Here is a 24,022-nt window from a genome sequence, read left to right on the forward strand (position 1 = left end):
TAAAAGGACTAAATTCACACATTTCTAAAGTTTGGAGACTAAATTAGTTCAAAGTTTTGAAGAGGGACTAATTCCAATTTTCGCTGAAAGTTAAGGACCAAAAACATATTTAATCCTTATAATAATATATCTATAAAATAAAATATTAATTATGATACCAAAAATAAATATATGTCATTACTATTACATGATATATAAATATAAATGTAAGTTGGAAGTAACTACCTTAATATAATAAAATTTGTAAAATATTATAAACTTTTCATTTCTTTTAATCATCTTTTATGTAAGATCATAATATATTTGTCTGTATTTTATTAAAGTCATGTAACTTGTTTGTAAAATTTACTAAAATATAGGTAATTTTTAAAAAAATTACAAATATTTGTAAATACATGTTAGTTGTTTCAACTACTTCAACTTATCATAACTTGAATTTAAAACATTTAAAGCTTAAATCATTTTAAGATAACATGAGTATAGTTCAGAGCATGAACATTCTCAGCTGAAGTATAATCCAACTTCTATCATAATTAAACTAAAATTATATATATTATCACATTTCAGTTTAAAATATACTAAATTAAAATGGTGTTATCTTATAATGACTAAAACTTTAAAAATATATTAAAATAAAGTAGTCTAATATTAATACAAATTTTTCATAATAAAATTGTAAATTACCACGACTTAACTAAATTCATTTATTTTATCCATTATTGCAAATTTTGAAATAAAACCCATTATAGTAAAAAAAAATCAATATTTTCAATTCTCATTGACACACACAAGTAAATTGGAAGAAAACTACAAAGAAAAGAGGAGCAAGCTTTCAAATAAAACAATAAAAAGATAAATAGAGTATTTTAAAAGTTATAATAGTGCAACAGCAATCAGCCACTCTTATATGCATGCTCAATGCGAGGATCTTTTTTTTGTGTTTTTTAATAAAGTTTTGAAAAAGAGTGACCTCGTTCTCATTATTGTCATTATATTATAATAACATGCGAGGATCTCGTGGTACAACTTTCATGTTTTTATTTCTCAAAACACTTTACTGTTTTTCATTATATAATCTCTGACCTAAGCACAGACAAACTTAGTACTACAGAAACGGTGAATATGGGAACTTTAGCAATATCATCTCTGAATTTGAACCCATCAACATATGCCATCGTTACTTTGATTGCGACGGTGCTGATATGGTGGTTCTGGAATGCACTCAACTGGGTGTGGCTGAGACCGAAGAGAATAGAGAGACGTCTGAAGGAGCAGGGTATCCTAGGCAATTCCTACCGTCCCTTCATCGGAGATATCAGAGATATGGTTAAAATGATCAAGGAAGTCAAATCCAAACCCATGGATCCTCACTCTAATGACATCGCACCTCGTGTGTTGCCTTATGTAGTTCACACCATCGCTAAATATGGTCGATTCTCGTATCACTCTTTTCTGTTTTTACCGACAATCTTATAACTGTCAAAAATGAAAGTTAAAACGGAATGAACTGCACCTAATCAACTCATGCATACTTTTTACAGGTAAGAATTCATTTATGTGGCTTGGACCAAGACCAAGGCTATTCGTCTTGGATCCAGAAAAGTTCAAAGAAATGGCTACAAAAGTCTATGACTTTCAAAAGCCCGACACAAGTCCACTTTTCAAGCTCCTGGCTTCAGGATTTGCAAATTATGACGGTGACAAGTGGGCTAAACACAGAAAGATAGTGAGTCCGGCATTCAATGTAGAGAAATTGAAGGTTAGTTTGTGGTTTATGTTCGATTGTGTTATTATTATTATTTGAAGGTTAAGGTTGTGTTTATGATTGGTGAAAAATTGAACAGATTTTAGTACCGATATTTTGCGAGAGTTGTGATGAGATGATTAGGCAATTGGAGAGTGCGTTATCTTCGTCCAATGGGTCGTCTGAGTTAGATTTATGGCCTTTCGTCCAAAACGTGTCAAGCGATGTCCTTGCTCGTGCAGGCTTTGGAAGCAGCTATCAAGAAGGAAAGAAAGTATTCGAACTTCAAAGGGAAATGCTTCAACTTACGATGACGCTTTTTAAGTTTGCTTTCATTCCAGGTTACAGGTAATATTACATTTACGAACTTTCTCACACATTCACTAGACATCATATAGTTATTATTTCTGTTTACGGGATTGAGATTAACTTTTCTTACACAAACAATCTCCCAATTCCAAGCTTAGGTCAAAATTCAATCTTCAATTTTCTTTTTCTATGTTCGGTCCAATTCGATAATGACAAGGATTTAGGTCTAATTCAATAATTATTGGGATTTAGGGTTAACATCGTTATTCTTATTGCTAATTATTCTTAATTGCTAATGTCCACGGATAGACCGAATATTTTACAATGGATCAAGGGGCGTTGATTGCTCGTGGTTGACTGGACGGATAAGAGAGGAAAGGTTCAAAGAGTGTAATTTTTTTTTTTTGCTTGTGCTAGGTTTCTGCCAACGCATACCAATAGGAGGATGAAAGCAATTGACAACGAAATAAGAGCATCACTTATGGGAATCATCAACCGAAGATTGAAAGCAATGGAAGCTGGGGAGCCTACAAACAATGACTTGTTGGGCATACTCTTGGAGTCAAATTACAAAGAAACTGAAAAAGGTAGTGGTGGAGGAATGAGTCTAAGAGAAGTAGTTGAAGAAGTGAAGTTATTTTACTTGGCAGGGCAGGAAGCAAATGCAGAGTTATTGGTCTGGACTCTGTTATTATTAAGCAAGCATCCTGATTGGCAAGCAAAGGCCAGGGAAGAGGTTTTGCAGGTCTTCGGTAATGAAAAACCAGATTATGAAAGGCTTGGACAGCTTAAAGTTGTAAGTTTTTTAGTATTCCCATCACACCCACCTGTGGTTATGATAAAATCAGATTATAAAAGATAACATCATTTACTCTGTATTGTATCGAATAGGTGTCAATGATTCTACAGGAGAGTCTGAGATTATATCCACCTGTGGTTATGTTCGCTCGGTATCTTCGTAAAGATACAAAACTTGGAGAGTGGACAATTCCTGCAGGAGTGGAGCTTATAGTGCCTGTGTCAATACTACATCAAGAAAAGGAGTATTGGGGCGATGATGCAGGAGAGTTCAATCCGGAAAGATTCTCAGAAGGTGTTTCAAAGGCAACGAAAGGGAAGCTTTCATACTTGCCATTTGGATGGGGTCCTCGACTCTGTATAGGACAAAACTTTGGTCTGTTAGAAGCAAAAGTAGCAGTGTCAATGATCCTGCAGCGTTTCTCCCTCCAGTTTTCTCCTTCTTATACTCATGCTCCCTCCTTTATTATTACTCTGCAGCCTGAGCGTGGTGCTCATATCATTTTACACAAACTCTAGAATGCACCTATTGCCAAGTAGAGAAGTGTTTTTGAGAGCTTTTCAGTGGAGAAACTATCAAACAATTTTACTTTCCATCCAAACAGACCTTTTAGTTGTTAGTAATAAATAAATAAAGCAAATTAGGCTTCTTTGAAGCTTGCCTGCTTTCTTAAGGAGCATGTGATGTTACTTAGCCATTTCTGGTAGTTTTTTTATTTTTTTGCTGAGAGATGAGAAATATGAATCTTTAATTAAAATCTATTTTAAGATCAAGTCATGATTGTTAGATTCAAGATAGTTAGTATTTCACAATGTGATTCAGAGGTTTTGTGATAAATATTATGATTATGATGATTGTTTTCTTTTCTTTTTTCTTGAACTACTGTATTCCATGAATTAGTATTGCTTTAATGACAATCTCGAAGTTAATAAGATGATATTGGCATAATGTGGTTGCAAAAAAATGCCACCTTAGGTGTCTTGGTTTTTCGGGGCGTTGCATGAGATATGACAAAGGTCTTAGTCAAATTGAGAAAAATGTTTGGTAGCATTACTAATCGATTAAGTTTTCAAACAGTCAATTAAATTGTTGATTAGAGATTTTAGAATAGTATAATCCATTAAAAGATAAAGGCGGGGTCGAGTGACCTAAATTCGTGGGCTCTCGGTCATGTTCGTCCAGTCTCTTCTCGTGATCCTTCCGTAGGTCGATGTTCGTCCGTCCTGTACGCCTGGGAGAGTACCTGTTAAAGGTGTTCCGATGCTTAAGTCAGTAAAAGGTCTGATCAGTTGTTTTAGTACTGCAATAAATGTGCAATTAATGAATCTGCCTACCTCTTACCTTTGACTTGTATTTATAGTTTTGGTCATGGGCGTAAGATTAGTAAGGTCTTAATCACGGCCCAATCCCGAGCCCAACCCTCTAATCGGTGTTTTACCTTAATCACCTCCGCAAACCTACCTGTCATGGTCGTCCGGGTTGAGTGCTCGAGTCCGGCCGGACGTCCAACGTGTTTTGTCTGGAACCTTCCGGGGGTCATCTAATATACATTCTAACTTTTTCTTCAAAATTTAATTATAATAATCAGTTAACATCGTGTAACAATTGGCTAAAAGAACCAAATTCTTTTAGATCAGCTTTTTAAAATTAGGCTTAATTACCTACTTAGTCCCCATGTTCAGAGGTAATTTGCTGTTTAGTACCCGGTTTTAAAAATGTAGGCATTTGATACCTATGTTTTGAAATTTGTATCAATTGAATCCTACCCACTTAACGCCGTTATAAATCTAACGTTTTTTCTGACTGTGTATGTGATTTGTGGACGAGCGGTTATGGACGAGCGTTCGCTTCGTTGGACGAGCGTCCTCTTCTGCCTGACTGGGCGTTCGCTTCGCTGGACGAGCGTCCTCTTCTGCCTGACTGGGCGTTCGCTTCGCTGGACGAGCGTCCTCTTCTGCCTCGCTGGACGAGCGTCCTCTTCGCTGGACGAGCGTCCTCGTCGCTCGTCCACAAACGCTCGTCCACAAATCACATACACAGTCAGAAAAACGTTAGATTTATAACGGCGTTAAGTGGGTAGGATTCAATTGATACAAATTTCAAAACATAGGTATCAAATGCCTACATTTTTAAAACCGGGTACTAAACAGCAAATTACCTCCGAACATGGGGACTAAGTAGGTAATTAAGCCTTAAAATTACTACACATATAAAAATATTCGTTTAATATGAATCAACAAATATAATTTTTAATATTATAAACTAGTCTTGTCAAAATGCATCATCCTCATGTTCAACTCAGTTCGACCTATCATCGGTTAGCTATTTAATAAGTCAATTCAATCCGACACACTTATTAGCAAGCCAAAATAATTTGAACTTGGTCCAATCTCCCATTCGAAGTCGTACACAAGCACTTTCGAACTTGCGCGAGAGGTTTTACGTTCAAGACGTGAAAATAGGATTCACAGCCACTGCTTGCCACCACCATAGTGCTCACACCGAAGTTGGCGTAGACATTGATGCCATAAGAGAACACAAATGTGAGCCACCATGAACTCAAAACGTAACATAGGTTTACACCTATCGCGTCTCACCTTGTTAGAAAGCATCAAATCGCGAGTTCCACCCTATGCAGATCAACGTGAGCTTTGTCAAAAACCGGCAAAGATCGTGAAAATATCACCATAATGATTCAGATTGAAGAGGAAGACGGAAAACTCACTGACCCACGCTGGTTATTTTTCTTTTTTTTTCTACTTTTGTTGCACTTTGTTTTTGTGTTGAGAAGGGGAAACACTACAAAAAGGAAATAATGGGTGCAACCTTCTTTGAAACGTTGGTCACCACTTCACAAACAATGAGGTGAATCTTGGAATATGTTTCCCTGTTAAACTTACTATTACGATAAGATCATTTAGCAACCTTTGTTTTGAAGTTTAACAATAGTGTCTAATGAAATAGTGTATATTAAAAAGGAACCATTTAGGATAACACACTAAACATTATACGTGTGTAAACATATCCTACACATATACATTACTCTAAAACAAACTTCGCATAAATGCTATAGTACACATATCAAGTTAAATGCTAATGAACATCTAATGGTTAAATACATGTACAAATAGTACTTTCTTGCTTGTTGTGTTGTCTCTCTTTATCTCTACAAATCATAAAGGACAAAGATTTATTCAAAAGTTCCACATTGATTTAGAAGAACGTTAAGAGATAGGAAGACATTATGGGAATGTTTCCTCAATACCTTTTGTCTAACGTATCCATACAAGAAACACAGTTTCTGTTAGAATCGCTGCAACGGAATTATTAGCGTGGAACAAACCAAGAGGGGGGGTGAATTGGTTATATACTTTTATTGTGCCTTTTATTATTTTTCTCTTAATTTTTCTTACTGGGCGAATGATTAAATATAAATGACAGAGTAAGGGAAAGAGAAAAATTACACAGGTGATTTTATCCTGGTTCAGATCACTAGGATCCTACGTCCAGTCGCTTATCTCAAACAAGATAAACCTTTTTCACTAACACAAAACACTTACAAATATTAGTCACAAAGAAAAACAATTTGTAAGAGTTTAGAAATACCACCTCTCTTGAAACCACAAGAGATGAACTTACACTTCCTTTGAATCTTCACAAAGGATGATACCACCTCTCTTGAAACCACAAGAGACGAACTTACACTTCCTTTGAATCTTCACAAAGGATGACCACCTCCTTCGAATGCTTCACGAAGGATGATTCTCTTCCACGCACTTCCTCGGACACACCAAGGATGAACAAGCTATTCCTCTGTCACCGCAATAGCACTTCAGGACTTTGCAGACAAGAGTTTCCTTAGCTTCAACAATCTCACAGAGTTCTCAAAGAGTTCAGAGATCTTTTGCACAAAGGAAGAGTTATTTTTGAGATAAAGAGTGAGCCATTTTATAGACTCAGCCTAATACCCTTCCATTCTTCGAAAACGGGCCATCTAACGCATTTAATCGATTAACATAAATATTAATCGATTAATAATGAGTACAACGGCTAGTTTTTCAAATCTGAAACCCCCAACGGCTAGTTTTTCAAATCTGAAACCCCCAACGGCTAGTGTTAATTGATTATTCTCAGGAATAATCGATTAACTAAATAAATCAAATATAAATTACAAGAATCAACCCTAATACATATTTGAGCACTATTACATCAACTTTGATTATTATAAAAGCTTTATAAAATACAGAGATCTTCAATTTGTCTTTATGAATCTTGACTTGTGCAAATCTGTTCATCATCAAAACTTTATCTTTGATTTTTGCTAACAGTTTCCTCTGGAAAAGCAACATAGTATCTAACCTTATACCAAAAGGCTTTCTAAACACTTATTAAAATCCTTAAGTGTTCAATGTTATTTGCAGACTGCAAATAGCGCCTAGCACTATATTGCGAAAAAGTTGTAAACTATATTCAAACCACCCTTCCCCCTTTCCTTTTTTTTCTAGAGTATACATGTGATTTCAATTGGTATTAGAGCTAACATCTAGGGTTAGTTCTTAGCCAGAATCAAAGAAACGATACAGAACGCAATGGAGAACGAATGATTTGCCATAAATCACCCTCCTCTATTCAAGGGGAAAAAGTTTGACTATTGAAAAAAAAGAATGATTGCATTCTTTGGTACCTACCACATCGATATATACTCCTTGATAACTTTGTATACTCCTTGATAAAGAGGGAGAGTCCCTAGCAAGAAGTTAATTGTCAAACAACTAGAAATAGAGATATCTTTTGAACTCGAAAGCTAGGAATTCACTTATGTATGCTCTTTTTGAATAGGAGTACATGAAATTTCATGCCTACAAAGGTGTAAAGAAGATGTGGGACACATTGGTAATCACGCACGAAGGATCCAACAAAGTAAAGAGGAACAAGCTCAATCTGTTGACCAGATAATACGAGTTGTTTACCATGCTGGACAAAAAAAATATTAAGACTATGTTCAGTCGCTTCTAAAATTTTTTACATGAATTAAAATCGTTAGGTAATTCTTATGATAATTTTGATCATATTGACAAAATTTTATGCAGCCTCCTTAGACAATGGAGAACGCAGGTGACAACGTTAAGGACTTCTAAGAACCTTGACGATTTAAGCCTCGAAGAGCTTGTTGGCATCCTTAAAGTCCATAAGTTGGAAATACAACAAGATGTGATGTTGAGAAAGAAGAAAAGTATCACTTAAAGCTCAACGACCAATGAGAAGAATGCCCACCAAAGCTTTCAAGGTGGAAGAACAATCCGAAGATTCAAACCCTAAAGATGACTCCATGGAGGCAGAAGAAGATAATGAATTATTGTTCATCTTATAATTATATAATCCCTAATATGTGCTCGTTTGCATAATGGTCGTGCTTTCCACACTTGAAGCACTTCAATCCTGCTTTCATCCGACCTCCTTTGCCACTTCCTTGACCTCGCCACGACAGTTTTGCAGCCCAGTTTGTCCCCTACTATCCTCATAATCTCCACAGTCACGTCCACCATGTCCTGGGCCTACTCAACCTCTACCGTTAGGACCTCGGCCTTGAGTGTTTCGAGCTCCTCCCTTCATATCAAGTTTTGCTTGCAGTGTTTATTCAAAGGTCTCCTTCTTCATTCTCCTTTGTTTGTGGGCCTTAAGTGACCTGCAAGCTCTTTAACTAAGAGTGTAGACAAGTGCTTTGACTCCTTAATGGGGAACACAATGCTCTCGAAATCATCTGTTATTGATCTCAAGATTTTATCCACAACCCAACTGCTTGGCATTGGTTCTCCATTCTTACCGAGTTGGTTGACTACCTTCTCTACCCGAGTTATGTAATCGGTCACTCGTTCCTTGTCCTCCATCTTCTAGTTTTAAACTCTCCTCTAAGAGTTTGTAGTCAAACTTGCCTAACACGGTTGTCCCATATATACGCAATCTTCAGAATTTCCCATACTTCTTTTGAAGATATGGCTTTTGCTATCTTCTCAAAACCTTATTCGTCAACCTTTTTGTACAATAGGTACAAAGTCTATTTGTCTTTCACTTGCCTCTTTTTCAACGCAACAATTTGGACCATTGTCTGTTCTTCATCTTCCATGGGTTCTTAGTATTCACTCTCCACTACATCCCATATGTCCTTTGATCCAAGAAGAGCCTTCATCTATAGACTTCAATTATCATAATTGGCTTTTTTTTAACAATTTTGGCAAGGACATACAATTTACTATATTTTTCATCTCTCTTATTCTTTTTTTTTTTTAAGCACTCACACATAGTGTTTCACTCTCTTTCCCTTTTTTCTCTCTCACTCAGACGCTTAAGACATAAAGCCCATATGCCAATTTGTAAAATAAAAGACCACACACAGTACACAATTGGATTCTATATTTCTATTTATTTCATTGATTAATATCATAGGCCTTAAATAGTCATAGAAATTGAGATGAATACAGTAATCATAATATTTTGAGAATAAAACCAGTAATAATGACAGAATCAAATCAGAGCATATTACGACAATAATTGGAAAACGGTAACATGATAATCATATACCAAATAAAGTTTGACTCAAATTAAATTACTATAACACCTTAATTTAAGTTTATCTCATAATTGATGCATCAAAGGCTGTGTAGGTTGGATTACAGATTACTTGGTGTGATGCTTAGTAATGTGTCTTTATTTATATTCTATGTATCTATTTTGTGGCAAACTGTGATTTAGTCATGTATATATTACTGATCATAAGTTATAAATATACAAAATTACACTGTATGGTTAAAAAAAATAAAACCTCGTAAGCTCTACTTCAGTTGCTTTTGAGATAGTTTTTCCAAAATTCTAACATTTTTCTAAGTTACTTCTACCTTGCCTTGTGTTAATCGCAAAACTATTCAAGGTTTCAAAGACTATAATGAAATCAGTTTCTTGCTTTAAAAGAGTATCTTTGAGCTAAAACGTTTAGAAAATGATTGTTGGATGTTGTGTAATGAAAGAATGTTTTACTAGAATATACAATATTGTCTTGAGGTAAATATAGTGTAGCCAAATAGAAAATGGTATTAAATATAATAATTTGTATTGATCATGTACTGTTTAAATACAAGTAGTAATGTACAATCAAGATCCTATAATTATGGTAATACAAACAAATACTTTCTTAAATAGGATGCTGATGAATAATTACAATAATTACTGCAATATTACACCATAAACTAAAATTAATATTGTGAATCACTTAAATCAAGAGTCATAAATGATAAGATATTTGACAAAATATCTGATTATGTTTAACTCCCCCTCTCAAACTAGTTGTGACATGATCATGCAAAGTTTGTCTCTTAGCAAGTTGAATCTGGTATGAGTGAGAGGTTTAGTCAAACAGTCTACAATTTGATCGGTAGTAGGAACATAGGCCACAATTACTTCATTTTGTTGGACTTGATCACGTATGTAGTACACATTTATCTCAATGTGTTTAGACTGTGTACATGACTAGATTAGAAGCAATTGACTTGGCACTTAGGTTATCACACCGCATAATTAGTTTTCTGAGCATTTGTATTTTTAGTTCTATCATGAGATATCTAATCCGAGATACTTCAGTAGACAGATCAGCCAAGACTCTATATTTTGATTTTGTTCTTGATCGTGACACTACCTTTTATTTTCTTGAAGACCAGGAAACAAGAGTTTCTCCAAGAAACACACATTGTCCTGCCATGGTTTTTTGTCATCAATACTAGTTGTTCAATCTGCATCAGAATACACCATTATGTCAAGATCATTGGAAGGTTTTATGTGAAACATAGGTTCATTGTGGCTTGAAAATATTTTAGTATTCTTTTTATTCCTTGCTAGTGATCCATGTAGGTTTACTCATGTATTGACTGAGTTTCTTGACAGCAAAAACAATGTATGGCCTTGTATTAGTCAGATATACAATGCACATATGGCTTGTCTATACAAAGTAGCATTGGTAATTGGTTCCCCTTCTATAGTGAATTATCTACCAGCCACCATTGGTGTTGACAGGCATAAACTGTCTCCATGTTGAACTTCTTCAGAATATATTTTATGTACTTAGTTTGCCTTAGATACATTCCACTACCATTCCTTCGTACTTCAATGCCAAGAAAGTAGTGTATATGTCTTAAGTCTTTCAGTGAAAAAACAACATTCAATTGATTGATTAATGTTTCTAAATATTGGCAATTGTTTTCTGTTACAATAATGTCATCAACATAAATGAGAAGGAATGTGGTATAATTTGTACCTTCAAGAATGAATACAGAAGAATCACTTTTGGTGTTTTGAAAACCCTAATCCAGAAGTGTGTCTCTTAGTTTATCAAACCAAGCCCTTGGTCTCTGCTTCAAACCATATATGGCCTTGGACAATCTACATTTATGATTCGATTTGGTTGAGTCTATGTAGCCTTTAGGTTGATGCATAAAAACGGTTTCCTTCAGATTTTCATTTAGGAAGGCATTGTTTATGTCAAGTTGTCTAACATCCCAATTCAAATGTACTGCAATGGCTAATATCATTCTGATATAGCTGGACTTGACCACAGGACTGAAAGTTTCATCAAAATTTATGCTTGTTGTTTGTTGAAAACCTCTTGCAACAGTTTTGTTTTTCTTTTCTTTCGATTGAACCATCAACTTTATACTTGGTTTTAAAAACCCATATTTCGAGTCTATGATATTTTCTTCACCCTTGAATGGTATTAATGTCCATGTTTGATTAGACATTAGAGCCTTGAATTTTGCATTCATGACTTCTTTCCATTCTCGCTTGATTAGAGTTTCCTTGACATTTTATGGTTGTTTGTCATCTTCACGAACATTTGTCAATCCTATGTTTGGTTTCTTAGGCTTGTAAATTTGAGCTTTGCTTCTGGTCACCATCCAATGAGTGTTGGTGTTAGGTTAATTGCTTTCGGTTTCAGTTTGACTATTATTCTCTACTGATTATGCTCAAGTTGAACCTTCTTCTTAATTTTCTCTTGATGTATCATTAAAAGATTCACTTTCCTAACTAGTGATTATTGTACATCAGAAAAGAAAATTAGTATTCTGAATCGTCAAAATCAAGAGTTGTAAATGATAAGATATTTGATAGAATATTTAATTTTGTGTAACTTGGACATCATAGTCAACTCATAATGAATTTTATGGTTGGGAATCAACCATGCATTTTCCTGTATATCTATTTTGCACAAACTCTGCCCACAAAAGCAAGATATACACTTTGGAATCTCATTCCCTGCCTAATAAGTTAAAAGTAAGATATACACTTTCTAAACTGAATTTTATTGTAACTTAATCATATATTTCAAAGCATAAACACATACAGTAACACCGACCACACATAGAAACTATAGCACTTCTTAGATGCTATCATTTGATGCTGATAATACTTTATAGTTTTTTTTTTTGTAAGTGTAGAAACAGAATTTATACATACTTTAAAATAGGAACAAAATGCAACTTTAGTAATATAATTTAAAAATAATAAACACATTTAACCCAAATATGCCTTTATGCCGTATTATATGGTTCAAAGACTATTGAATATCAAAGTGACAAAAGAGAGGCTTTTAGCTACAAAATTCATGAGTCATAATTAAGCTTGATAATTTCCATCTCATTGCAGCATTGATCTCAAACTTTGACCAAATATATGGTTGCTATAAGCAAGGAAACTTACTTTCCACGGCACGTACACTAAAAATTTTCTCACCACTACAGTTCAATGTGAATGGAACCTTGCATTGGATGTTAGTACCATGGTGCTCCTTTTCTAGCAGAATCCAACCCTTACTATGAACATCTCTTTCTATAAATTACCATCTAAAGCCACCCCTTTGGCCACCAAGCACCAAGCAAAACAACACAGTGAGAAAGAGAAGATATAGAAAATGAATGTTTGTATCTCAACGGCATCCTTGGTTGTGCTGCTGATTCTGATTTCAGCAAATAGCTTGTGTTGTGAAGCACAACAGTGTCGTCCAAGTGGGAGAATCATAGGGAAGAAACCACCAGCAGGAGAATGCAACCAAGAGAATGATTCAGAGTGCTGTGTGGAAGGGAAGACGTACACAACATACAAATGTTCTCCAGCAGTGTCAAGCAACACCAAGGCAGAACTCACTCTCAACAGTTTTGAAAAGGGTGGAGATGGAGGAGGGCCTTCAGCATGTGACAACAAGTACCATTCTGATGATACACCAGTGGTTGCACTTTCCACCGGATGGTTTAACAACATGAGTAGGTGCCTCCACAATGTTACCATCACTGCAAATGGCAAAAGTGTTGTGGCCATGGTCGTTGACGAGTGTGACTCTACCATGGGATGTGATCAAGACCATGATTATCAACCTCCTTGTCCCAACAACATTGTTGATGCCTCCAAGGCTGTCTGGAAAGCCTTAGGTGTGCCTCACAGTCAGTGGGGTGGATTGCAAATTACATGGGCTGATGCTTAATATAATGTTGTAATACTAGTACATGTCTTCTTTCTATCTGCTGTGTTGTGCATTCTGTATTGTGTCATAAAAATATAGTTATATTCATTATAATATATATATATATATATATGTGTGTGTGTGTGTGTGTGTAATCTAATAAGTGTAATAGTTTATAAACTCCAAGTCTATCTGAATGAAAACACACACATTATATTCTTCCTTTTCTCTCCTTTGTTAGCAAACATAGCTGTGAAACTGTGAGCTTTTTTCATTTTTTGCAACTAACGTATTTATGACTTACATTAATGTTCTACAGTGTGAAAAGTGTATATAAAGAAACAGACACAAACAAAAAGGGGGTTATTACGCTGCCTTGAACACGGATTGCTCTTACACACGCAACAACTGCAAGTTTGATTACAGAAAATGGGCCACATGCTTTCAGCAGATTTTATATATATTATAGACAAATTATAGTTACATGTAAAATCCAATCCAGATAAAAAGTAAATAACACAGAATTCATGGAGTAAAGACTCAAATTCGCTGGCTATTTCACTTGATCCTAGTAATATAAAACCAGGAAAACAAGAAGAAAAGTCCCCTAAATTAGTTTCTCTTAAACATAAAACATAACAAAGAACAACCGAATAATATCTCTTAAGGACTCTGTCTCAACTTTCCAGCAATGTTGTCTCTGGTGAAAAAGGAACAATAGACAAGTCGTGTTCCCTCACTCCGCCTCTAATACGATATTTACACCTTTGATTAGCACCACAGCGATCATCCATGATATTAACTTCAAGAACTTCAAGCTTAGGACACTTCCCAGGAAGTTCCATATACAAGGAGTCCCTATTTTCAAGAGACAATCTTAGCTCAACTAGATTCTTTAACAGTGGAAGATCAAGACTAAAAGGGTATGTCTCTAACCTAAAATCACCCAAAGACAGAAACTCAACGTTACATAATTCTTTCAGAGTCTCACAAACAAACTGGTTAGCATAAAAATCCTTGATTCCACCAAACACTGTCATATAAACTTTGGCTTTAACAACGTTTGACCTACTACCACTTTCCAAGTAGTCTGGGACAAAATCATAACAACGATCACTTTGTATAACAAGGTTGTAAAACCATTTGCGTTGGAACAGTTGGATAACTCGAGAGTTTCGCACAATCTTCAACTCGTTGAAATGTGACAAGTACCAGTTCTGCCTCAGGTGGAACAGTTCAAGAGCTGGAGATCCAGAGATAAGGTTCCTGATGCTGGAGAAGGAGGTGAATGCATGTATGTGCAGGTGCAAACTTTTGAGTTTAGGAAGATGAACACCAGAAGGAATAGAGAGATTAAAGAGACCCTCGAGCTTCAAAGTGACAAGCGTGGCGCAGGTGAACAAGGGGGCGAAGTTGATCACGCTTCTGTGACACATGCATAAGGAGATATCCACATGTTCAACTTTTCTTGCTATCACTGCAGAGACCCATTGTTCCACATAATGTGAGCAACAACTATGGCTATTACATTTGAGATGAAACCTTGTGATGTTTTGTGTTATACGTTGTGCCAAGAATGTATTAACACTCTTGTGGGATTTTATGATTGGTTTGGAACAGTGAATGTCAAGAAATGGAAGCATTCTCCATAGAAATATCCACCTGGTAGACAACAAGGATGTAGCTATGGCTTCCTTGGTGGTAAGGAACAAAAGGATGTGCCACAGTACATCATCTGATAACTGGCTAATTCTATCCTCTCCTGATCTTTCCTCATTCTTCATCACTCCTGTCAAGTGTGCAATCATTTCCTAAGCCAGTGTTCAGAAGGAACATAAAGTGTGTCTGAATTCCAAAGGCTTTAATTTTGGTTCACCCATGTGTTATCTTCTTATTTCTTAATACCTTAATCTTTTTCCTACAGAAATATCTTTGGCGTTTTCCTTTTGTTAACTTTTTGTGAAGATTTAGTAAGATACTCGTTTAGTGTAGAGTAACAGCCACACGACATTCTATAAAATCTAAACTACTTCAGCAGATAATATGGCTCCATTGGAACACTATGAACTCCACTTATCGTTTGCTGGTCATTATAAAGATGCAAGTTAGTTTATATATAAATTAATTTTTATTTTTATCAAATAAAAACGATTTCATAATATATAAATAAGGACAAACGTCATTTTATTAATTAAGTGCAAACATCATTTTATTAATTGATCTTGTAAGATTGAATTAGACTTAAAATTTACTATTTAATCATGTATTACAACTTATTGTAAGATTTTACTTATTATTTTGCTAACACACGCTTGACATATAAATATCTTAATATAAGAAAAGTGTGTTAAAAATCTTACATCAATTAAAAATAAAATGATTATATAATATATAAATAGATACAAACCTTTTAAGATTAAATAGGATTAGAATTTATTTCTTATAAAAATATGTTTCTTTTTTTTTCTATACATACTCATAATAAAAAAAAAAAGTATAACTCTTGTCGGTCGTCGAATTATGTGGACGTGGTAGAGTAATTGATGTGTAGGGAAGCTGTTCTCTTGCTAAAATATCATGGATGGTACAAGGGTCACTCTCTAGCATTTCCCTTCACACACAAAACAAAAGGCATTGCATGATACATGCATCTTGGACAAGTAAAGCAACTGAAGTGCAATGCCACGAACGTACAAATTCAGAGTTTAGGTAAACATCACTTCAGTAGAAATCAAATCAACCACGGCAGAACAACAAAACAACAAAACCATAAAATTTGTATAACGCCATCCAGGACAGACAAACCCTTCTTTCTTTAGCTGGTGATAGTTGGTTTTCAACAATAATAAAGGTTTTAACTCTTGACCAGTGATTCCCAAGCCATTGGGTATAAATCAGCACATCAGATAAAAGAACAAATTCTACCATTTTAGTGATGATGCAAGTGGCTCTACAATTCAACTACAAGTATGTTAGTTTTTAGAAGTTCAAGCAATGCAATGTCCAAAATTTTAGTAATTACAAATTACAAATGATACACAATTTAAAACCATTATGACACTTATCTTTCAATCAACACTGGTGCCAGTTACATTGTTGGTCGATGTTTCAGGTTGCTAAGTTGGGCTATGTGGTCATCCTTCACACCAACTAGTTACTTTTATCCTATGCATGTCTTCAATTTAATTCTATGTATTAGAGGGTGGATGTTATGCTGTAATGCAACTGCTAACTTCAGTGTTTTGTCCTCCAACTGTAGCAGTTTCCTGCATATTTCAGAAAACCTTGTTACATCATCTGTGCATGTATAAATTTACATGTTATTTCTTCCCATGGAAGCAAGTTGATCTTGAGAGTAACAACCTATTTGACTGTCTGTTTCAAGGGACTTAAGAGACCAATCTAACAACAATCAGCTAAGTTACCAAAAAAACTATTGCATTGCTGGTTATCTACAACAATCAGCTAAGTTACCTACAACTAGTTTAGGCTCCAAAGACTCCATAAAAGCCATCATTTCAAGGGAAAAACTTAGGTGAAACTTCAATTATGATTGCAGAAAAACATCAAAAACACATAAGGAACTGCATCCATGTTCTGCCCTTTCTCAAAAGCGTTTGGAGCCTAAACTGTTACAGCCTAATCAAATGACCATTCCCCAGGGGCATGAATATCAATGGGGGTGAAACGAAAAGGAACAGATTGTTGGAGAAAAGGAGTAAGACGTGAACAGAGAATGTAAATTAGAAAAGTGCAGGATAACTCACTATTGGCAACAAGAATAAGATACACTAGAATTGAGAAGGGAAAAAAAGAATCACCATCCAAAGCATAACATCCACAGCTCTCAGACACAACACTATGCATTCCTAGTAGTAAATCTTCATGCACCCATTGTCATTGCCTTTCAGGAGACTATAGTTCAATGACAAAAGTCACACTAATTTATATCATAATGTGTGCCTCAAAACCACAAAGCATCTACCTCAATTGCCAATTTCTTTCAAATAGGATATAAACAACAGTCTGTTTTCAACCAATAACGCAAAATCTTCAAATTAAAATTCCTCACAGCTACAAAAATATTGAGTACAACCCTACAGTCAATCATGGGTAGAGATAGGTGACATTTTATCAAATTTCCATAAGTCAGCTGGCTTCTACTCTGCTGTTGGTAGTTCCCATGCTGTAGTTACTACTACAGGAAAATTAGATGAGTGACCATGAATCTGAAATATATACTCAGTACTGGCATATGCTAAATAAATTGTCACCCGCGCATTAAATCAATGTCAATATGAGAGTTGCGCATATCCAATGATCGTGATGCTGGCCACGGACTTAAAGATGAGGTTGGAGTAAGATTTTGATTTGGCGAGAGGCTATTCATTGCGACGGGATTATGAACTGTCTGATGATCAGTCTCTATAGCAACTTCTGCCACTTCTGAAGGTTCTTTTTTCTTGATCTTTGTCTTTGATCCACCCCATGTAAAGCTTCCAACTATCACCTGTGGTAATAAAGCATCCAAATTTAAAAAGTTGCAAGTTTTGACATGATAATGATGATCTTCAACACAATATGATGACAGCAATAAAATGCATTTACCTGAACTGGACTTGCAGCAATAAGCACTCCACCAACTCCTCCGCCAAGGACACGGCCATCAGGACTTGCAAGGGAAACACTTAATCCACCAGTTCGATTGCGGGAGCCACCACCATCGGCAACCAAGTAAGAGCCTGACAGGCACAATATCTCAAAACGCCCCTATTGAATCCAAAGTCCATCAATAATTATAAATAACCAAAGTAAATAACTTCAACAAGATAAAAAGTTGTCAAAGTGGATAGGAAAAAGAAAGCATACTGATGAACCACTTCAAATGGTTCTAAATTTATGGCTGAGTAAAATAAAATTCTTCAAGAAAACACATGTCTAGCACTATGACTCGCAACAAGATAACTCGGTAATAATAGCTATTTCTTATAAAAAGTCTGACACTAGAATAACCAAAACTTGTAGAATCATTGCCTTCAACACTTTTTAGCCGAATACTAAATCAAATTGCATTTAAGTAACAGCCAGTGCAGTCATGAATGTGAGTTGATAGCAGACATACATTGGAATGCACCTATGTACATGTTCTGCATACATAAAAAACAAGCTCAAAGTAACTAGAACGAAGTCTTGATTTCCAGGGGCAAAATATTTCTAGCATCCATATGAATAGAATATTTAAACTAAGTCATTCTCCAAAAATAACAAAAGAATCAGAGTATTATGGTGAAATTGTTATGTGATTAAGTAAATTTATTAAGCAAGAAGTGATATCAAGTGAAATTGTTTATTAGCTACAAGTCTATCTGAACATAAAAGCACAAACACAACACTAGAAAGTTACAAACCTCATATGTGACTGTGCCACCTGATGTTGAAGGCTGGCGAAGAGTCACAGTAGACACAGCACCATTGGCTGACAAAATACATATAGCTCTTGGACCCTGCTGAGAAAATGCCATGATTTTTGTGGCAACGTCCTACAGAGATGGAAAGAGCACAATTTTTTAAAGAGTATTTCTTCATTTTTACAGAAAGAACCACCTTGGAGCACATTATGTTTCAAATGAAATCATTTTTAGAGTATGTATCATCTTACATTCATTGATGAGTAAAACTATAGTACTTTAATAAAACAATGATGACAGACAAAAGATGAATTTCAAATGATATCAACATCTACTTAGAAATTACAGACGTCAATTTCCTTTCTCTATGGAGAAATTAATACAAGTAAGTTGATGATTAAGTCAAGAGACCAATTTAATGTAGAATCAATCAATTGATGCTTTATAGATCTTCATTCAAAAATGAGAAAACACAAACAGAGTAGGTGTTTCATGTGTTCTCTCTTTTTTATTATAGTTGATGCATTTTTACCAATTATAAAAGTGCTATCTAGTTACATTTTATCACCTGTTTTCAAACTTTAGTAAAGAAAGAATAGAAAATAAATAAAAAAATAGTTTAACCATTTCCTTCACAAAGTCTAAAGACAGAAAACAAAATGAAAAACAAGATACTGTTGTGTAATTTATTACTGAAGATGAAAACAAATGCAGCCTATAAATATTCAGAACTTAAATTTTTCAACATACACAAAAAGAAGCAGAAAAATTGATACAACATCTTAAAAGTAAAAGGCATACCTCTCCAACTGCTATGGTAATGATATGAGGAGTGAAACCCATCCCAGCTGAACCAGACATCAGTTCACCTAGCAATAACCACTCAACGTCAAACATGAATCACCCTTTACATTAATTTATAATTAAACAAAATTAATATAATTTATAATTAAACAAAATTAACATAATCACCCCTTACAGACAGAAAACCAAAATGATCCATTTAAAGAACATTTACCATGTATACCCTTGTCATGTAGGAAAAAAAAATCTTATAAATATTTTATTGAAGTAAAAAAATTACATTTATTGGTTTCTCCCAAAAAAAAACAAAACCTTAAAGGACACCTTAAAAAGGAAAGAGAGAGTGTTGCTTTATGGGGAAACCACTGTCAAAACTAATCAAATAAGGCTGAATCAGTTTTTTGTAAAATTTTATTCTCAACCTAAACTCACCCAAACCAACATCATGTAACACAAATATTTAAATTTATTACTATTCAGCATATAGTAAAATAAATAAAAAGTGAAATTCAAGAAAGAGAGAAAAAGGAAAAGTAGGGTCATGTGCAATGATTTTGAAATGTGAGTGTATCAATGAGGTTAGTGTATTCCTAGTTAGTTTTCTAAAGTAACAAAAAATTTGAAACAAACTAAAACTCGTAAGTTAAAAATTGATTTGAAATTAACAGAGGAGTTCTGCAGCAATTATGGAAAAGTATAAAGCTATAATGATTTCTGTTCATCTTGGATACAATCAGAAGTTTTTGATTCAATAGGATTACTCTACAGAATGAATTGGCAACTATTACCATCACTATTCAATCAATGCATACTTTGCATCCATACATGACTCAATAAACAAAAACTGCTTATCCTTCATAAATAACAATAAAAACATGATTTATTGAAAATAATGTAATGTCCAAAAATACAACTTTTATCATAGGCATGGTAAAAATATCAACTTGTTGAAATTAAGTTATAGGTATATTAGCTCTCACAATACTACCTCCAAATTTATATATAAGAAAGAAAAAAAACATAATTCATCCAGACCAATAGTTAAATTAGTTGATTTCAATTAATATTGCCATAAAATTAAATAGTACTCCAAGAATACCACTAGAGTTAAATAATTTAAGTGGCACTAAATGGCCTTTTTCTATTTCAAAGAATAATACTTTCAACAAGTCTGACTTATAAATTACAAAGGGTGAGTGGGGGAGTGACAAAGGAAGGGTGTATGGCATAGTAAAGGGGATGAGCATAAATTTTTTGAAAAAGCAATAAGAATAATTTAAATTGGGAATAAATTTGAAGGATAATTAAGAAAAACACTGGCAAAAATGCCAAATGAAGGACTATTTATTAAATAGGGGAGATGTAATAATCTTCTGCCTAATAATTTTACTGCAAATTTCACATGCTGCAGTAGACAGCTGCAGTAGATGTGCAATGAAATGCAAATTCAGTTTCTGGTCCAATTCAAGCCTAGTTTTAAAACATTGATTTCATGTTACTTAGAACTAAGATAAAAAATATTTCCTTTCTTGTATAAATTATATCAGAGTAAAGATAAATAATTATATAATATTTAATTTTAATCATCAAATTAGTGTTAATATAAAAAATAAAAAAGTGATGTAAAGACTGAAGCAGTCAGATTTAACACTCAACAGTTTAATAGGAAAATCCATAATAATTTTTACTTGTCCATAATCTCTCAAGAAAGTAAAACTTTTGAGGGTTCAACTGTCTGCAAACACTGCATGTATCTTGTAATAAAAAAAATTATCTGTGCAAAGAAACTAATAGTTTATTATTTATACCCAATTCATTGAAAAGTTGTAAATTTAGTGAGTTTGATATCATAATGTCAGTCTGAAAACAAAAGTATAAACCACCAGAGAAAAAGATGAAATGTGTAATTTTGAATGTTGGCATACGCTAGAGCACTTAACACCTTAGCAATGATACTTTAATTTAAAAAGTTGTGTTAATATTAAGTAAAGCAAGTGATGTAACAGAAACAGTCACAACCAAACAATCCAGCCTTTCGAAGCAAAATCCAGATTTTGCACTAACACAGTAATCTCAATAGACCAAAACGTTTGAGAGCTCAACCATTCAACACACAAACAGCATATCTTGTACTCAGAAAGAAAATAACAATTTATCCACTGCAAGTCTGCAACACAAAAGTCATTGTAAACTCAGTTTATTGAGATGTTAGAATCAAAAAACATCACTTGGATAAGGATTTAGACAGCCAGCAACATCTCAACTCAACTTCAAACTATCATTACTTTACGTTTATCTTTCACTAAATGCACAACAACACAAAAGCTGAGATGGGGATTTACCAAGAGAAGCCAACTGCTGTTTCTTCCCTGATCCTGGTGGGCGCCCTCTACCTCGTTTCTGGCCTTGTGCCAGGGCTCCAGGATGACTTGCTGGCGTTGGAGTCAATGCCAACGACACAGTTCCGTCCGGCCCGTATTTTCGAGGCCTTCCTCTCTTCCTTTTGGCAGATTCCCCTGGCACAGCACCAGAAGGAGCACTCACATTGACACATGGAGATGAAATTCCTGTAGACTCCAACGGTAATGTGGATCCAATGGTACCACCACCACCAATGCTTGATTGAAATGGTAAATTAGGATTAGACAATGATCTAATATTAGGCGAGTTGTGCAGTTCAGATTGAGTTCCAGCACCAGGTATTCCTCTCTGCATATAGTAAGATGCAGAGCCAGATAACATTTGGTCCCCTCGATCCATGCATTTACTAGACCTTGAAACCCCTCAATATTCAATTCCACCTATCTCTGTTCCCACAGTCCATCGTCACAAATTTTGGAGGAAAGAAAAAAATGCACAGATCAGAAAACCATGAAATCCTATATCATTATGACAATTCTGTCAACAAGGTGCTTAAATTATACTAGCAACAACAATAACATGTCCTTCAAATCAGAAGCATAGGCTTCCCACAGACGAAGTTTCTCAAGGATAACACATTAACACCCTATTGAAATTATACGTATGAAGGAAGAGAAAGGGACCCTAGACTCAATTGAAGGTACAAGACAAGCTGAAAACAACCAAAAAGTAGAAAGATAGATCAATGGAAAGAATGGAAAGCCTAGCTAGAAGGTAGTTCACACAAATATTCTAGTAGTAGACCAATTCCAGAGAAGACAAAAAGAGAAGCTAGTTTACATACAGCTTACCAAATTATATAGAAACAACAAAAAGGCTTCACATTGAAGATAAAGGCCGGGTGAACTGTAACAGGTCCACACTCACCAACCCATGATAAAACCTTAAACACCAAGCAAATTTCATGGCAACCAAATAACCATAACCATGTATTATATCAACTTCACTCACCCTCTGATGCCAACACCCAGAAAATGAAAACCCCAAAGATAAATTCCTTTACTTACTTATCATGAAGAACCAACCACTTAACTAGTTCAATTCAAAATTATATAAATTTTAACCCACTTTAGAATTCAAGTAAAGAGTACAAAATGTCACAAACACCACAGAGAAGCAACAACCTTTCTGAAGAGCAGAACAGATTTCACACCAGAAACAAAACTGATAAAATGCTATGAATGCAAGATGAAGATCTCTTCAAATCATGGAGAGAAATAAAAAGGGAAACAAAAAAGTACTAACATGTGAGGAGAGAGAATCAAAACTTAAAAGGGTGTGTGTAGTGGTGGTAGAGAATTGGAGGACCCTTATGAAGGCAGAGAGTTGAAAAACGTTCAACGGTTTCATGCGGAATTAAAGAGCGGTGGGTGACAGAAGAGCACAGAAGAGAGAGAGTATGTGTGTGTGCTGTGTTTGTGTGTTGTTGTGTGTGCTGTGTGTGTGAAAGTGAGAAGTGAGAGTGTACAAAAAAAAAAGAGTGAAGTAGCACAACAACATTAACTGAGAATGAGAAAGAAAAAAGGAAAAAACAAAACATGAGTAATGAACAGTGATGTCTCTCTTTCTCTCTCTTGATGTGTGTCAGCAGCACAAGTCCTTATCTCATTGCAAATATTTTCTAGGGGTGAGTGATGGGAGTTCTTAGATTTCTCTCTCCTGGTTGAGTTGTGGTGATGAACAATGAATGATGGTGAATTATGCTATGGAGCTAGCTAAGGTAGCTATGTGCCCTACTCACTGCATTACACAAACAAACAAAACTTCAATAGAAAAGCACCTTTCTCTTTCTCTTTCAACTTCAACTGGATAACTCCCAATAGTGAATATTTTCTCTTCTTTTACTTTGCTTCTTCTTTCTTTTCTTAATCACAATCTTGCATACCTTACTTTTTTATGCTTCCTAATGTTTAATCTACTTTCATATATTTCAAAAAGTAAAAATACTGATTATTTTAGTATCATATGAATTTGGTTAAGTGTTTCTTAAATAAACACTTTTAAATAATCACTTATTCAATAAGTGTAAAGGGTTTATT

General features: G+C 34.7%; 4 protein-coding genes across 5 annotated transcripts; 2 read left to right on the forward strand and 2 right to left on the reverse strand.

Annotated features, from left to right (window-relative positions):
• The first annotated feature begins 1,074 nt into the window (after positions 1-1,074).
• LOC124829255 (cytochrome P450 72A15-like) lies at positions 1,075-3,718 on the forward strand. Its single transcript, XM_047302729.2, has 5 exons — positions 1,075-1,429; positions 1,542-1,759; positions 1,845-2,092; positions 2,471-2,849; positions 2,945-3,718. Exons 1-5 carry the CDS (start codon positions 1,123-1,125, stop codon positions 3,368-3,370), a joined length of 1,578 nt encoding a protein of 525 aa, XP_047158685.2. The 5' UTR covers positions 1,075-1,122; the 3' UTR covers positions 3,371-3,718.
• Positions 3,719-12,555: 8,837 nt separating this feature from the next.
• On the forward strand, positions 12,556-13,578 carry LOC124829260 (kiwellin-1-like). Its single transcript, XM_047302733.2, has one exon. It carries the CDS (start codon positions 12,805-12,807, stop codon positions 13,369-13,371), a length of 567 nt encoding a protein of 188 aa, XP_047158689.1. The 5' UTR covers positions 12,556-12,804; the 3' UTR covers positions 13,372-13,578.
• Positions 13,579-13,792: 214 nt separating this feature from the next.
• Positions 13,793-15,239, reverse strand: LOC124829254 (F-box protein At4g22280-like). The gene has a single exon (XM_047302728.2). It carries the CDS (start codon positions 15,156-15,158, stop codon positions 14,028-14,030), a length of 1,131 nt encoding a protein of 376 aa, XP_047158684.1. The 5' UTR covers positions 15,159-15,239; the 3' UTR covers positions 13,793-14,027.
• A 2,093-nt stretch (positions 15,240-17,332) lies between these two features.
• Positions 17,333-23,594, reverse strand: LOC124829253 (AT-hook motif nuclear-localized protein 11-like). 2 transcript variants are annotated; one of them, XM_047302726.2, is made up of 6 exons: positions 23,108-23,594; positions 21,905-22,369; positions 19,560-19,627; positions 18,759-18,890; positions 17,959-18,120; positions 17,333-17,860 (listed from the first exon to the last, which is right to left on the reverse strand). In XM_047302726.2, exons 2-6 carry the CDS (start codon positions 22,320-22,322, stop codon positions 17,621-17,623), a joined length of 1,020 nt encoding a protein of 339 aa, XP_047158682.1. In that variant the 5' UTR covers positions 22,323-22,369; positions 23,108-23,594; the 3' UTR covers positions 17,333-17,620. The 2 variants fall into 2 exon arrangements, with proteins under 2 accessions (XP_047158682.1, XP_047158681.1); XM_047302725.2 differs by having other exon boundaries at positions 23,229-23,593.
• Positions 23,595-24,022: the final 428 nt, after the last annotated feature.

Source organism: Vigna umbellata, chromosome 11, assembly GCF_029865625.1.
Source record: "Vigna umbellata cultivar VRB3 chromosome 11, Vumbellata_1.0, whole genome shotgun sequence".
Classification (NCBI taxonomy): domain Eukaryota; kingdom Viridiplantae; phylum Streptophyta; class Magnoliopsida; order Fabales; family Fabaceae; genus Vigna; species Vigna umbellata.

What these genes read in the sequence shown, in the direction of transcription:
- LOC124829255 (XM_047302729.2), top strand. Translation starts at nt 1,123, where the DNA reads ATGGGAACTTTAGCAATATCATCTCTGAATTTGAACCCATCAACATAT. An exon ending in TCACACCATCGCTAAATATG is followed by an intron (nt 1,430 to 1,541) that starts GTCGATTCTCGT and finishes TACTTTTTACAG; the next exon opens with GTAAGAATTCATTTATGTGG. An exon ending in GGCTTGGACAGCTTAAAGTT is followed by an intron (nt 2,850 to 2,944) that starts GTAAGTTTTTTA and finishes TGTATCGAATAG; the next exon opens with GTGTCAATGATTCTACAGGA.
- LOC124829260 (XM_047302733.2), top strand. Translation starts at nt 12,805, where the DNA reads ATGAATGTTTGTATCTCAACGGCATCCTTGGTTGTGCTGCTGATTCTG.
- LOC124829254 (XM_047302728.2), bottom strand. Translation starts at nt 15,158, where the DNA reads ATGATTGCACACTTGACAGGAGTGATGAAGAATGAGGAAAGATCAGGA.
- LOC124829253 (XM_047302726.2), bottom strand. Translation starts at nt 22,322, where the DNA reads ATGGATCGAGGGGACCAAATGTTATCTGGCTCTGCATCTTACTATATG. An exon ending in ACAGCAGTTGGCTTCTCTTG is followed by an intron (nt 19,628 to 21,904) that starts GTAAATCCCCAT and finishes GGTTATTGCTAG; the next exon opens with GTGAACTGATGTCTGGTTCA. An exon ending in GTGGCACAGTCACATATGAG is followed by an intron (nt 18,121 to 18,758) that starts GTTTGTAACTTT and finishes TGGATTCAATAG; the next exon opens with GGGCGTTTTGAGATATTGTG.